Source organism: Podarcis gaigeae (assembly GCF_964106915.1).
Source record: "Podarcis gaigeae genome assembly, chromosome: 5".
NCBI lineage: Eukaryota > Metazoa > Chordata > Lepidosauria > Squamata > Lacertidae > Podarcis > Podarcis gaigeae.
The window spans coordinates 15,157,238-15,172,984 of record NC_139681.1 but is presented as its reverse complement, the minus strand read 5'-3'; the positions used below and the strand labels follow the sequence as shown (position 1 = coordinate 15,172,984).

Below are 15,747 nucleotides of genomic sequence, written 5' to 3'. Positions count from 1 at the left end.
GTTGTGGCACTTCTCAGGTGGGCGCCATTGGCATTCTAAGAGAACGAGGGAGGTGTTGATGGTAAGTTCTGGCACCTCTTTTTCTAGAAATACAGCACTAATAATAATAGTTATGCTCATGATGTAAGTCATGAGTCTACCCAGCTCTTTAAAGTACTCGTTAATCCTGTGGAACAGCCTTTCCCAAACTAGTGCCCTTCCAGATGCTTCTAAAATAATTAAATAAATGTCCATTTTAAGAAGAAAACACACATACAAACACAGAACTGAGCAACAGAAAATAAAGTATAGTCGGCCTAACTGACCTTTTATTCTGGTTTAATCTGGGCAATATTTTTAAGCCACAGACCTAAAAAACTGAGCTTACTGCATTGGAACAGTTGGAGATTCCCACCAAAAACAAAGGACTCACTCCCGAAGACAGTGACCAAGAACGCAATGTGGCAGCTTTACACTTTTAAACGATGCCCGATGGAAACTGACTAAAGTTCTTGTAAATGGCAAACCTTCTTTCTCAAAACATTCACCACAAATTAGACACTTGCGCTCCGAAGACCTAAACCAATTGCCAACCAAACCTATATGCAAGATTGCAATTTCACAAAAGGACTGTGGTGTGCAGTTTGATTTTTTTTTAACACTCAAAAAGCAACTGCAGAAGGCTGGAATCTTAAAGAGAGAACTGGTGGGTGGGGTAATTTTCTAGCTACTTCTCTCCCAGAGGAGAAAAAGATATGGGAACCTGTATCCTTCCCTCTTTGGGAAGAATAGAAGCTGGGTGGGATGTTGAGCAGAAAAAAAGCAGAACTGAGTAACTCTTTCCCATCCACTCATTGCCTGCTTAAGACTGCAGCCTCCTATAGCTACTTTTCGTTTAACAACAGCAAAAACAACAGCCTGGCCAGTTTGGTCCAAAACGAGGCAGTGAAAGATTTTACTTTCTTGGGCTCTATGATCACTGCAGATGGTGACAGCAACCACGAAATTAAAAGCCGCCTGCTTCTTGGGAGAAAATCAATGACAAACCTAGACAACATCTTAAAAAGCAGAGACATCACCTTGCCGACAAAGGTCCATATAGTTAAAGCAATGGTTTTCCCAGTAGTGATGTATGGAAGTGAGAGCTGGACCATAAAGAAGGCTGATCGCCAAAGAATTGATGCTTTTGAATTATGGTGCTGGAGGAGACTCTTGAGAGTCCCATGGACTGCAAGAAGATCAAACCTCTCCATTCTGAAGGAAATCAGCCCTGAGTGCTCACTGGAAGGACAGATCCTGAAGCTGAGGCTCCAATACTTTGGCCACCTCATGAGAAGAGAAGACTCCCTGGAAAAGACCCTGATGTTGGGAAAGATGGGGGGCACAAGGAGAAGGGGGCGACAGAGGACGAGATGATTGGATAGTGTTCTCGAAGCTACCAGCATGAGTTTGAGCAAACTGCGGGAGGCAGTGGAAGACAGGAGTGCCTGGCGTGTTCTGGTCCATGGGGTCACGAAGAGTTGGACACAACTAAACAACAACAACAAGGCACCCGCCTAGGTGGTTTAGAGTTGCAGGAATAGTCCACGAGATAAAAAATTGACTCCTTTATGCTTCTCTAACATAGATCAATGTTTTCCATCAAGGCACAGGTTGCATTTAGTTTTACTGGCTATAATGCTAGCATCTCTGCCCCAATTTCTAACTTTCCTTTTATACTGCAGTACCTGTTTGCTTTATGGAAGTGTGGCTTTTTGATGCAACCACCAGGGCATGCAAAATTTTGCACAGCGGGAAACAACCATTTGCCGGAATATCACCCCAAAGTAACGGGTGGCATCGTTGTTAAAACCACAGGAAAGTTACAACTGAAATGTGATCTTCCATGGTAACAGAGTTGTAGATGCTCCCCCCCCGTCCCCCTTTCTGGAAGCAGTTAACATAGAAGTGACCCATAAATTTAGATTCCGGAAATGGCTTCCATAGTATGTAAAAGATCACACAAAATGCAAAAAAATAATAATTGACAGAATAAAGTGCCATCTGAATGCAGCAAGAGTGCAGACAATGGAAAGAAAGTGATGCGACTGCGATGCACCTTCTGTCTACAACAAACCATTTCCCTTCCTCGTCCCCCAGTCTTTTGCAGGAGAGCGATGTGGATATTCAAGAACTCCGAAAGACAAATGCCAATTTCTGTAATTAATACAGGCAGGACATTACGTGCCTGCAGCATACGTCTTGCATGTGCTTGCACGACAAGCTTGCCATTTTCCTGCTATAAATGCTGAAGGTAAATGGCTCAGGACCGCAATACCTCAAGGACCGCCTCCCAGACCCAGCAATCATCATCTGTGGCCCTCCTTCGTGTGCCTCCTTCACAAAAGGTCTGGAGGGTGGCAACATGAGAATGGGCCTTCATTATACACCTTTAGGCGCCAGGCAAAAATGTTCCTCTTCAACCAGACCTTTGCTGATTGACACCCGATGCCCTTTTAGATGTTGTTGTGGGAGGGGAGATTATTGGCTTGTTTTCTTTCTTATTTTCATTATGCATTCTGTGTCCTTTATATTACGTTGTAAACCGCCCTGTGATCTACGAATGTAGGGCGGGATACAAATTGAAAAAATAATGATGACAGCAAGGGTTCAAAGGAAGAGGAGAAAACAAGGGGATGTTCAGAGAAAGGGAAAAATAAGCAGGTACTCACATAGCCCACTGTAGCTTTTCGTTCTTGATGGAGCTATACAAAGCCTGCGGAGAGAAAAAGAAGTATAAGCGTCGTCAGAATTTTAACCGAGTCATTACAAAGAGAAAAATGAGTGGAGTTCAACCAGGCGCCAGGGACAGTGCTCCCTCAGAACCAACTGTTATGTACTGAAATTCTCACCCTGGGCCAGCAGGGGGATACTGTAGATAGTTTTCACTCAGGTCCACATATGCAAATAAGGGATTGAAAGTGACGTTCAGCGATTGGATAGTTACAGAAAATGGTTACTGTTGCGTTCTAGTGGAGCTCTATATAAGCAGGCTGGCTGAACCCTTCAGTTCAGTTCTGTTCTGGCCTGTGAATAAACAAGAGCTGCTTGAAGAATTGCTGTGTTGTCTGATATGTTCACCCACAACTTAACACCAACATTTCTGCTTCCAATCCAGACAGAGCAAATTCCTCTCTCCCCCCCTCTGCACACTGTTCTGGGGGTCCTCGGACCCTTCCAAGGGGATTGTGAGAGGTTCCCAGCTTCACTAGCAGGGCTTTTTGTGCTTGCTTCCACTAGTGCAACAACTCGGCCCAATGTTCTTAAGATGCGTATATAATTCATTTTGAGTAACGATAAGAGGCAACTCAGCATTTAATCCTAAACAGTGAATGCAGCCCAGTTTGAGATGTCAAGTGCTTGGAAACGAGGACCACAACGCTAGCCCAGTTCGTATGCATGGGAGTGAAAATTGTTCAGAATGTGCAACACGGTGATAAGAAGGGATTAGATAAAAGGGAGCTGAAGTGGGGGAGGGGGGAACCAGGAAGGTCAACTGCCTCCGGGAAGACCAGAGGGTATTATTTTTTAAAAAAAACTAATCACAGAAGCTCAGATAAAAGATACACAATCCAAAATGATGCTACAGATGACTAGCAGAGGCAAACAAGCTACGGGAGCCAGAAAGGCAGTTTCCAGGGGTTAGCAGTGCTGAAAATTTCTCCTCCACAATCAGTGGGAATTGAATTCGTAGCTATAGTGTCACAATCATGCATGTGCTTATGTGAAAGTAAGCTTCGCTGAAAACATAGACTTTCCTCCCGGGCAGGGCTGTCTTACTCATAGGTGCTAGGGGTGCGGGGCACCTGGGCGCCGGGCTCTCAGGGGCGCCAGGCCGAGAGTCCAGGGACCAAGAGTTGAGTCTGGGGTGAGATGAAATTAATGGAGTATGCAGAATTGGACAAAATGACAGGAAGGATTCGAAACCTGCGGGACCAGAGATTTACAGAAGATTGGAAGAAGTATATGAATTATTTGAAGAGCAACTGTAATCAACAAATTATGCTAGTAGGACTACAAGAAGTTTTGTAAGGAGAAATATACGAAGTGTTACAAAGTAGAAAAAGATAGAGATATCGGTAATGAGTTTGAAATGTAATAGGGAAGATAAGAAATGCATACTGAGAGATTAGATTGGAAAATTTTCAGACAGGATTGATGGAAGTCAAAAATTTGAATAAGATGTGAAAGTATGTTTAATTACTGTTGAAAATGATATGTTAAAAAAACACAACTATTATTTTTTTTTTAAAGAGAGAGTTGAGTCTGGGGTCTCAATCTCCACTGGTCGGAGCACTGCGCCAGGCTCTTCTATTGTGGGCGGCTCTGTGCCGTGAGTTTGGGGGAGACCAAGCCAGCGAGACACTAGGGCGGCCGGCCAGCTCAGCCCTCCTGCGTGCCTGGGACTGGGCAACCCGCAGGGGGGGGGGGCGCCAGGCGGATCTTTGCATCCCGGCGCTGCATATGCTTAAGACAGCCCTGGTCCAGGGTCCTTGTACCATTGCACTGCTAATTATAGTGTTTACCCTCATTAACAGGGAAGAAGAAGAAGAGTTTGGATTTGATATCCCGCTTTATCAGTACCCGAAGGAGTCTCAAAGCGGCTAACATTCTCCTTTCCCTTCCTCCCCCACAACAAACACTCTGTGAGGTGAGTGGGGCTGAGAGACTTCAGAGAAGTGTGACTGGCCCAAGGTCACCCAGCAGCTGCATGTGGAGGAGCGGAGACGCGAACCCGGTTCCCCAGATTACAAGACTACCGCTCCTAACCACTACACCACACTGGGAGATTTCAGGCTTACAGAGAGATCTCAAGAATGTTTACTCCGATTATAGAAGTCACAAATTTAATAAAAAAAGGATCTGTATATCATCAGCATATTGTTAACAATGCACCCCAGAAACCTACTTTACCAGATACAGGAAAAACGGTAGATCTGTTCTATGTGGGCTCACCAAAAGCACTGGAGGGAATAATTATGGGACTGGAAGTGATGGTCCTCAGCGCCATTTAGGGGGCTGGATCTAGCCCTCTGGTCAGCTGGTGGGTCTGCGGGCTGGATTGATTCTCCAAATGCAACTGCTTCGAAACCCCAACGAAATGCCCAACTACAAGTGATGAAAAGCTTTCCTCCGCTTCATTTAAAGGGGAACAAAAATGTTTCCAAAGGTTACAAAAGAGAGCCCACATTTTTTTATTATTAATATCCAGGGCAGTGGATGTATTAGACCAGGCATCCTCAGCCTGCCGCCCTCCAGATGTTTTGGCCTACAACTCCCATGATCCCTAGCTAACAGGACCAGTGGTCAGGGATGATGGGAACTGTAGTCCAAAACATCTGGAGGGCCGAAGGTTGGGGATGCCTGTATCAGACTGATATCTGAAGCTCAATCCAGGTAAGGCTGGAGTTCTGTCAGTGTGTGGGGTCCTAAGCTGGACAGATGAGGCACGACCTGTTGTCCTTGAATTACATCCCCTCTGAAGGTGCAGGTACATAGCTTGGGGGCACGTCTGGAGCCATTACTGTCGCTTGAGGCTTATGTAGTAGCATGAAGGGCCTTCCATCAGCTTGGGCTGGTGGCCAAGCTATGTCCCTATCGGGACAGGGATATCCTTACTTTTCTTGTCTACGGAAATGCATTATAGGTGGGGCTGCCTTTGAAGACATTTCAGAAACTGTGGCTGTGCCCCATCTGAGAGAGGTCCAGAGCATGGGTAGGCAAACTAAGGCCCGGGGGCCGGATCCTTCTAAATCCAGCCTGCAGACGGTCCGGGAATCAGCGTGTTTTTACATGAGTAGAATGTGTCCTTTGATTTAAAATGCATCTCTGGGTTATTTGTGGGGCCTGCCTGGTGTTTTTACAAGAGTAGAATGTGTCCTTTTATTTAAAATGCATCTCTGGGTTACTTGTGAGGCATAGGAATTCGTTCATATATTTTTTTTTCCAAAATATAGTCCGGTCCATCACATGGTCTGAGGGACAGTGGACCGGCTGAAAAAGTTTGCTGACCCATGGTTCAGAGGGTGGCAACTCAAGAACAGCCCTTCTCTGTGGTGGCTCCTCACTTACGGAATGCTCTCCCCAGGGCAGAACACCTGGCACCATCACTGCCTTTTTTTTAGGTGCCAGGCAAAAATATTGCTATTCACCCAGGGCTTTGGACCTTAATTTTCTACCTATCTTTGAGTGGGGTGGAGCCGGATCTGTTTAATCCGGATAGTGCTTGCGTGTTTTAGGATACCCATACTTATTCAGAGATATACAAAAAATACATGCCCATTACAACGTATCTTTTTTATAATAGGCTGGTGTAAAATAGCTTCTTAGTCTAAAAAAAAAAAAGCAGAAAGGAGAAAAGAAGAGGGGAAAAAACTAAAGAAAGAAAGAGAGAATAAAGAATAAAGATACAGTATTCGCTCTGTAAGATCCAACCATTCTTTCTATAAACCAGTATTTTTTCCCCATCTTCAACTCCAGCTACTACAAGTTCATTTTCTCTTTCACTCAAAAGGTCCGTAAAAAATTTCTAATCCTTAACAAATGCCAGTAATGGCGTTTTCTCTAATTTTCTTTAATTGAGCATGTTAACTTTGCCATCTCAGCCAAGTCCAAGAGTTTTATCAGTCAGTCTTCTATAGTGGGTAAGGCTGCATTTCCCCATCTTTGTGAATTTTTATATTTGTTTCCAATGTTCATTTTGGTAAGCTGCTTTGAGCTTCACTTTTTGGGGGGAGAAAAGTGATGAATAAATATAATAATAATAATAATAATAATAATAATAATAAGAAGAAGAAGCCTGTTTGTTTATTCTAAACAGAAATCTGAAAGAGCAAAAACCATGGAGCAGCTTGTGTAAGGTTGCTGATAAGTAAAATGCAGACACCTGCAGGCCTTGCCCTCAAAGATGGTAGGTTTTTGTTTTTTTAAGGAGGTGGGGTTACTCCCCAACGTATATAAAAAAGCAGACTTTAAAAAAGATATGCTTTAGGAGTTTCAGTTATATTGAGTCTTTTAAAACTGGTTTAAGACAAGGCTAGCCTTTTAACAGTCAAAATACCACACACCTCTTACAAGTCAACCCAATACTTTCTATCCACACACACTGAATAAAAGCCTGCTTTTATATCTCCAAGGAAAACAAGAGCAGAAGATCTGGGAATAGATGCCTGACCCTTCCCTACGATTCCCATCAAGCCTGACTCTTGCTAGCTAGGGATGATGGGGGTTGTAGTCCAAAAACAGCTGGAGACCCAAGTATAGGAAACACTGTAGGGCAGGCACGGCCAAATTCGGCCCTCCAGCTGTTTTGGGATTACAACTCCCATCATCCCTAGCTAACAGGACCAGTGGTCAGGGATGATGGGAATTGTAGTCCCAAAATAGCTGGAGGGCCGTATAGTCGATACAGAGATTTATAAGCATGATAAAAAATTGTTTTTATATGTGACAACAGCAGCAAGAAAACTATTAGCCCAGCGATGGAAGCAAGAAGAACTACCAACAAAAGAAGAATGGCAAATGAAACTGATGGACTATGCCGAGTTGGCGAAATTAACTGGAAAAATTTGGAACCAGCAAGACCAGACTTTCCTAAAAGATTGGAAGAATGATATATTTGAAAGGCAATTGTAATCAATTGACATCGCTTGTAGGGTTGCAAGAAGTTTTGCATTATATGAATTATTGCGGAAAAAGGACTAAGGAGGAGTTTATTTAAGATTTGGATTTTATAGCAATAACTATTAAAATAAAATGCAAAATGAGAAAGAAAGTTAGAAAACCATTAATCGAGGTTGACGGAAGTCCTAGGCTGTGATAGCCAAAGGTTTGTTATATTGTATAAGATGGGATGTTATGTTGGGAAAATGTGTGCAAAAACCAATAAAAATTACCATATATATATATAAATAGCCGGAGGGCCAAGTTTGGCCATGCCTGCTGTAGGGTCAAAAGGAACCAAATCTAGTGGAGGCCAAGGCACGTAAGAGACCTAATATGGAAGCCAATTGGCCTAAATATGGGGAAATTATTGAAAAGACTGGAGACAATTGGAGGTTGCAGAGCTTGGAAAAACTAAAAAACAAGGTGCGAGATTGGTTGCATTATGCACAAATTCAAGAGGTCTTTAAAGTAGATAAGAAGGTTGGATTCCAGGTGGAAAAATCGAAACTAGAGACAGAATTGTTAGAACCAAAAAGTAAACTACTTTCGAGAATGTATAACCTGCTGCTTAAATGGAATACTCAGGATGAGACAGTCAAATCCGCCATGATAAAGTGGGCGCAGGATTTGGGGCATAACATTATGTTTGAAGACTGGGAAAGGTTATGGAACACCGGAATGAAATTTACGGCATGTAGTGCCTTGAAGGAAAACATTATGAAAATGATATACCGGTGGTACATGACCCCAGTCAAGCTTGCTAAGATATATCACCTGTCTGATAATAAATGTTGGAAATGTAAGGAGGCGGAAGGGACATTCTTTCACCTCTGGTGGACCTGCCCGAAGGTGAAGGCCTTCTGGGAAATGATTCATAATGAACTAAAAAAGGTACTTAGATTTACCTTACCTAAGAAACCAGAGGCCTTCCTTTTGGGCATGGTGGACCAGAGGGTGTTTAAGAAGGATAGAACTTTTTTTATGTACGCCACCACAGCAGCAAGGATCTTGATTGCAAAATATTGGAAGTCACAAGATTTACCCACACTGGAGGAATGGCAAACGCAGTTGATGGACTACATGGAACTGGCCGAAATGACTGGCAGAATCCGAGACTTGGGAGAAGAAACAATCGAGGAGGACTGGAAAAAATTTAAGGACTATTTGGAAAAACATTATAAGTTGTATGAATGTTAAAAAACGCACCTTTTAGGAAATTCTAGCTTCAGCAATGTTAAACTAAAGAAATGGAAATTAAGGTACAAGAAGTCAGAGATAGAATAATGAAACAACTTTATTGTGTTAAAATGAAAACGTACATGATTTGGGTTACAATATATTTGAAATTGGGTAACATGATAAAATGAAAGATACAACAAGTATTGAAACAAGTTAACAAATTGCTGACGTTATGTATCACAGAGAATGCAGGGTTGGGAGGACGCGGGGAAGTCCAGTAGATTTGGAAAAAAGAACAAGAAAATTTGTAACTTTCTTTCTCTACTTTTATAATATGCTCTTTATTCTTTTTTCTGTATTTCATAAAACTAATAAAAAATATTATATAAAAAAAAAAAACAAAAGGAACCAAATCTATTCACTGTATGATCCTTTCTTAAGTGTGGCGGGCATGTGGCTTCCTTTTAAGTCCTTGGTTTTCACCAGGACGCATTTAAGGGATTTGCCAGGTAGAAAGGACCCTAGGAAACTGCTTTATACAAGAGGTAGACCACTGGTTTGTCTAGCCTGGTATCATTGACACTAAACAGCAACTTCCTATGGTTTCAGGCAGGGGTCTTTTCAAACCTGAAAGAGATGCTGGGGACTAAATTTTTACAGCTAAATTCTACAACTAGGCTAGGACCTTCCCTGGGCTACAACTCCATTTTCAAGGGGGAAACTAAATCAGAGCTGGAATGCTCAACCATGGGTTACATCTACTATGCAGTGTTAGAACCTCAGATATATAAGCTGGGTACCAAATGGCTGCTTAAACCAAGGTTACAATTGCTGAAATTGAAAGTCTAGTTGCCATTTTTGGGCAAAACGGCTCTAAAGTCTTCTTTTTCAAATGATGGGAGTGACTGTGATTGATAGACTATTGTATTTTAATATACACTGTTGTATTTTACTATTCTGCTGGAAGCCGCCCAGAGTGGCTGGGGAAACCCAGCCAGATGGGTGGGCTATAAATTATTATTATTATTATTATTATTATTATTATTATTATTATTATTATTATTCTCAGGTAAACAGCTGGCTAGTTCAGATGACAACCTTGAGCTAGGTTAAAAACTCTAAGAACTTAAGGAAAGTCACTTGATCCAGGGCCAGTCCACATATCTATTGACCTATTCCGAGCTCTTTTTCTTAATGGTGACATGAACCATTCATAAAATAAGAATATTCTTCACAACTGTGAGCAGGGCAGATAGGTGGTTAAGTGAAGACAAGCAACAACAGTTAACTGTTCATTGCTCCTGCTCAGGCTAACAGCATTTAGGTTCCTGAAATTCATTTTGATTGCGCAGATGAAACAGAACTCTACAGGGTGGGGTATTAGTGTGTGAAAACTGTCCCGATCCAATGATCCCCAGGCATGCACCTCCAGATGGTGGAAATGTCAGGCACCATCCTAGCACCCAGACATCTTCACTTGGTCTCAGGTGGTCGTTAGGGGACCCCTGACCATTAGGTCCACTCATGACCGACTCTGGAGTTGCAGTGCTCATCTCGCTTTATTGGCCGAGGGAGCCGGCGTACAGCTTCCAGATCATGTGGCCAGCATAACTAAGCCGCTTCCTGCGAACCAGAGTAGCGCACGGAAACGCTGTTTTCCTTCCTGCCGGAGCGGTACCTATTTATCTACTTGCACTCTGACGTGCTTTCGAACTGCTAGGTTGGCAGGAGCAGGGATCAAGCAACGGGAGCTCACACCGTCACGGGGATTCGAACCGCCAACCTTCTGATCGGCAAGTCCTAGGCTCTGTGGTTTAACCCACAGCGCCACCAGGTGGTCGTTAGCGAGGTGCAAAATGCGCCTGGCTAATTTCAAACACTGCTGTTAATGTTATGTGAACCTCTTGCCCTTTGAGCTGAAATCACTCACAAAACCAGCTACCATCGTTAAATTCACGGATCCTTTCCTCCTCATATTTGAAACCTTGAAGAATTTCAACCAATGCACCATTCTGCCCCCCGGGAGATGAAATGTGCCGTCAAAAATAGAAGCAATTATATAGCTGCCCAGGATGAGGCTTTATGAACCGTTAAGAAAAACAGCTTCATTTTTCTTCTCACCTGAGTTAGTTAAAAGCTCTTCATTAGCTCTGGGCAGGCAGATGTCAAAAACTAAAGCAGCCACAGCAATATTGATGGGAGAGACTTTTTAAGAAGGTCACAGCCTTCTCTGGAAGAGCGCAGAACTTGCTGGCCTCACCAAAAATGTTCTTCCCTCAGCCTGGGGCAGGCAATTTCCAAAACCTCAGGGAAAGAGATAAACTGCTCCGAAGGTCTTGCTCTAGAACAGGGATGGGAAACCTGTTGCCTTCCAGATGCTGGAAACCTTATGGTGCAGTGGGTTAATGCACCTGGCTGCTAACCAGAAGGTTGGTGGTTCGAGCCCACCCAGCGATGGCTGTGGACAGGTTCCTGCATTGCGATTATATGAAATCTAAGTCCTTTCACCCTGACCAGTGGCCATACTGCAAGCAGGAGTTCCATAACATCTGGAAGCCCTGAGGTTAGGCACTCCTGGCGTAGAGGAAACACCTGCGATCCACCGGCAGGCTGTGCAGACAGGATGCGAGCAGCTTTCAAAAGCAAGGCAAGGCAAATATTTGGCTGAACAGTGAGTAAAGCAAAATCAAAGAGGTAGCCTTTCTCACCAGATAATTCACCAGTGTCCCTCACCCTGGGGAGAATGATTTGCAGAAGGAAAGGGAAGCTGAACATCTCAATCAATCCACCAAGTTAGGAGTAATTGCATTCCTCACCTCTCAAGTAATGGCCTCAGTGTGATGATGGGGGACGGGGGACGGGACCTGAGCTCTGCCTGCAAAGGGGAAAGATAACTCTAATGTTGTGGACGTGTTAGCAAAGAGCTGGTGCTCTCTGAATCAGGCCCACATCAGCTGCTGTGGTTCTTTTCCTTACGCTTTTCTTCCTGTTTGTCCCAGAACCCGCATTGTCCTATATACTTCCACTTACTGAGCTGTGGCTGGGGGGAATGACCAGGGGAGACAGGGAGGAGGAGAACTCAAGGGAACTAATTAGCCGCTCCTGCTCTTTCTCTAAGAAGTCCCTTGCACCTCCAAGGGATGGCTGGGGGACACATTTCATTGAATCACATACAATCGTACCTTGGAAACCGAATGCCTTGGGAGTTGAATGTTTTGGCTCCCGAACCCGCAAGTGAGTGTTCTGGTTTGCAAACGTTCTTTGGAAGCTGAACGTTCGAAGCAGCTTCTGCGGTTTCCGACTATGTGCAGGAAGCTCCTGCAGCCGATCGGAAGCTGCACCTCGGTTGTCAAATGTTTTCGGAAGTCAAATGGACTTCCAGAACGGATTCCGTTCCAACAACCAAGGGACGACTGTAATTGTAAGTTAGAAGGCTCTCCAAATGGCCATGCCTTCGGGTGAATTAGCAGCTTAACCACCGTATTTTTCCCTCTATAAGACGCACCTAGTTTGGGGAGGAGGAAAACAAGAAAAAAAATATTCTGAATCTCAGAAGCCAGAACAGCAAGAGGGATCGCTGCGCAGTGAAAGCAGCAATCCCTCTTGCTGTTCTGGCTGCTGTGATAGCTGTGCAGTCTGCATTCGCTCCATAAGACGCACACACATTTCCCCTTACTTTTTAGGTGGGGAAAAGTAAGTCTTATAGAGCAAAAAATACCGCACCCTACCTGGTCCTCGGGTGCTCCTTGGCCACACCCATCCCCCAGGCCACGCCCTTCACAAGCCCTGTATGATGCCACCCTTGAGGGCTTCTTCCAGGCTGGAATGTGTCCTCAAACTCTGATGGTGCCTCTTGCCTGGATGGAAGTTGGAGAAGGGGCTTGTGTAGAAACTAGCCTACACAACTGAGGGGCATTTTTACTGCTCCGCCCACTTCTGGCTTTGGTCCTGCCCACCACTGACATGGTCCCTTCTCCCTCAAAGATTGCCCAAAAGCAACATGGGTCCTCTGCCTGAAAAAGGTTCTCCCCAAGCCTGTTTATATATATATATATATATATATATGCAGGTTTTGGTGTCCTCGGGTGTCTTCCCGTGTAAAAGTTGGGGTGTCTAGGCGACGTTTCGACGAGGTCTCACTCGTCATCTTCAGGCTGGTGCTTTCGGCTTCTTGTTACTGGAACAGAGCGGGATCTCAATGTTTGAGTTCCTATAAATACTGTAGAGGGGGTGTGGTGTCTAGCCTCCAATGTTCTGGGCAGAGAGGAAGTTCCCAGGCTAGTGTGCCTTTTCTTCTTTTGTTCCTTAATTACTTGAGAAGAAAAGGCACACTAGCCTGGGAACTTCCTCTCTGCCCAGAACATTGGAGGCTAGACACCACACCCCCTCTACAGTATTTATAGGAACTCAAACATTGAGATCCCGCTCTGTTCCAGTAACAAGAAGCCGAAAGCACCAGCCTGAAGATGACGAGTGAGACCTCGTCGAAACGTCGCCTAGACACCCCAACTTTTACACGGGAAGACACCCGAGGACACCAAAACCTGCATTCCTGTACCCGTGAAAATCTACGAAAGCATATATATATATATATATATATATATATATTGCTGAGAAGTGAACACGCTAGCCGTCGTTCCACGCGAATCCTCAATAGCTGCTACTGAGTGTTGGGTGCCAAGAGCTGCTGCATGCTGGCAAACATGCTGGGAGGGGGCGGCTGCAGCTTCTGCCTGGAAGCAAAAACGTGCCAAAAATCTCTATGCGCGTCAGCTGAGTGACGGAAAGCACCGAGCCTCCAACTGCTCCACACTTTCATATGGAGTGCGCCATTAGGCTTGGTATCCTTCCCTACCCCACCCCCTCAAAAAACACCCCCTACTCCCTTGTATGAACAGAACTGAACGCTCACACACACACACAAAGATAAAATAAAAATTAGAAGAAGTCCAAATCCCCAACTAACTGGACCATAAAGGTAAAGGGTAAAGGGACCCCTGACCATTAGGTCCAGTCATGGCTGACTCTGGGGTTGCGGCGCTGATCTCGCTTTATTGGCCGAGGGAGCCGGCATACAGCTTCCGGGTCATGTGGCCAGCATGACTAAGACACTTCTGGCAAACCAGAGCAGCACACGGAAATGCCGTTTACCTTCCTGCTGGAGCGGTACCTATTTATCTACTTGCACTTGGACATGCTTTCAAACTGCTAGGTCGGCAGGAGCTGGGACCGAGCAACGGGAGCTCACCCCGTCACGGGGTTTTGAACCGCCGACCTTCTGATTGGCAAGTCCTAGGCTTTGTGGTTTAACCCACAGCGCCACCCGCGTCCCATAACTGGACCATAAAGATGAGTGGAAAACTAATCAAATAGTGCTGCATCTCTTCATAAAAATATTGTGGCCCGAAGCAGCTCTAAAGCAGGAAAGAAAGAAAACTTGACATGGCCACTTTTATTTTGAAGACAGGCAGCTCTGCGCTCAGCTGTTGAGTTAGAGAGCTGACCAAACAGCATATCCAAACCTCCCAGCAGAGTTTAGAAAAAGCAGGAGGGAGAAAAGGGCACCCCCCAACAAAGTCAGGAACCTCCCATAAACTCCCCTTCATGTTTGTTTTGTGCCCTATAAGCCACTTTTTCCTCCAAGGAGGCTCAAGGTCCAGCATGTCGTTCACCCGTTCCTCATTTAATCCCACAAACAACCCTGTAAGGTAGGTTAGGCTGAGAGCGAGGCAGTGACTGGCCCAAGTGGGGATTTGAACCCTGATCTCCCAGGTCCGAGTCCTGCACTCAGACCACTACACCACTCTGGCTGTCTTGCAGTTCTCTCCCTCTGAGCTGAACTGTGATGGGAAGCAGTGGTGTAGCGTGGGTTGTCAGCACCCGGGGCAAGGCAAGTAATTTGTGCCCCCTAACCCGTGGATTTGCGCCCCCTAACCTGTGGATTTGCGCCCGCTAACCCTAACCCCCAGATGTTGCACCCGGTGCGGCCAGCCCCCCCTGCACCCCCCACGCTACGCCACTGATGGGAAGCAAAAAGAAGGGGCAGCAGCAGCTCCTGCCTTCTCTTTTAAGCAACGCAATATGGAGTACCTAGGCTGGAAAGAATGTTCAAGTTGCCACTGCTATCTGCGCACTCTCTCTCTCTCTGTGCAGCTCAGAGGGCTGAGCATGCAAAGGGAAGACACCTCATCTTTGCTGGCCCAGGTTCTCTTTCTGGGTGCTGCAGCAGTGGGGATTCAGCCCAGCCAGCCCAATCCCTCTCGCTGGGCTACCCAGAGAGAGCCAGAGCCAGAGGATGGCAGCTGCTAACTCGGTATAATTGCTCAGCTTAGTTTTCTCTAGGCAGCAAGGACAGGACAAGGGGTGGTTGCTGCTGCCAATTCTCCACCCCATTCCTCTGCCCTCTCTTTCTCTCCCTCTTAGGAGGGCTTCCCAAGTCCAGCCCAATCCCCAATGATGCACCACCCAGAGGCAGACTCCGCACACAAATTTCAAGTTCCTAGGCAGCCCCATGGACCCCGTTTCTCCGCCAGTGCTGCTACCCACTCCAGACTACAATGAATTATGACCCTTAGCCCAGAGAACAAACTAGAAACTCCTTCATTTCCGAATCTCCCTTTCCCCAGCCCCATTTGTCAAAGGACAACATGTACAAAAAGACTACAGAGGTTTTGCACGATGCTTCCAGGTAGAACCAATATCTTAATTAGCTGCAAACTAATTTTTCTATACCATACAGCAACCAGTTAGCAGTGTGCAGGAATTTCTCGTTCAGAAAACGTAGGAGCTGCGAAACGAGAAACTTTTTTTTTTTTAAAAAAAACACCACTGATTGAAAAGGACTATTTACGTCAGTACGATTCATACCAAGCCGCCCTGCCCATC

General features: G+C 45.2%; 1 protein-coding gene across 4 annotated transcripts in view; it reads right to left on the bottom strand.

The window, feature by feature from the left end:
* The window catches only part of PSD (pleckstrin and Sec7 domain containing), a gene marked incomplete at its 5' end in the record, with an annotated part of 89,838 nt that overhangs the window by 26,487 nt on the left and 47,604 nt on the right, over positions 1-15,747 (bottom strand). For all 4 annotated transcript variants that reach the window (XM_083738272.1, XM_083738273.1, XM_083738275.1 and 1 more), the window contains one exon: positions 2,691-2,734. In XM_083738272.1, coding sequence (XP_083594398.1) covers positions 2,691-2,734 — 44 coding nt within the window. The remainder of the gene's footprint in view (positions 1-2,690; positions 2,735-15,747) is intronic.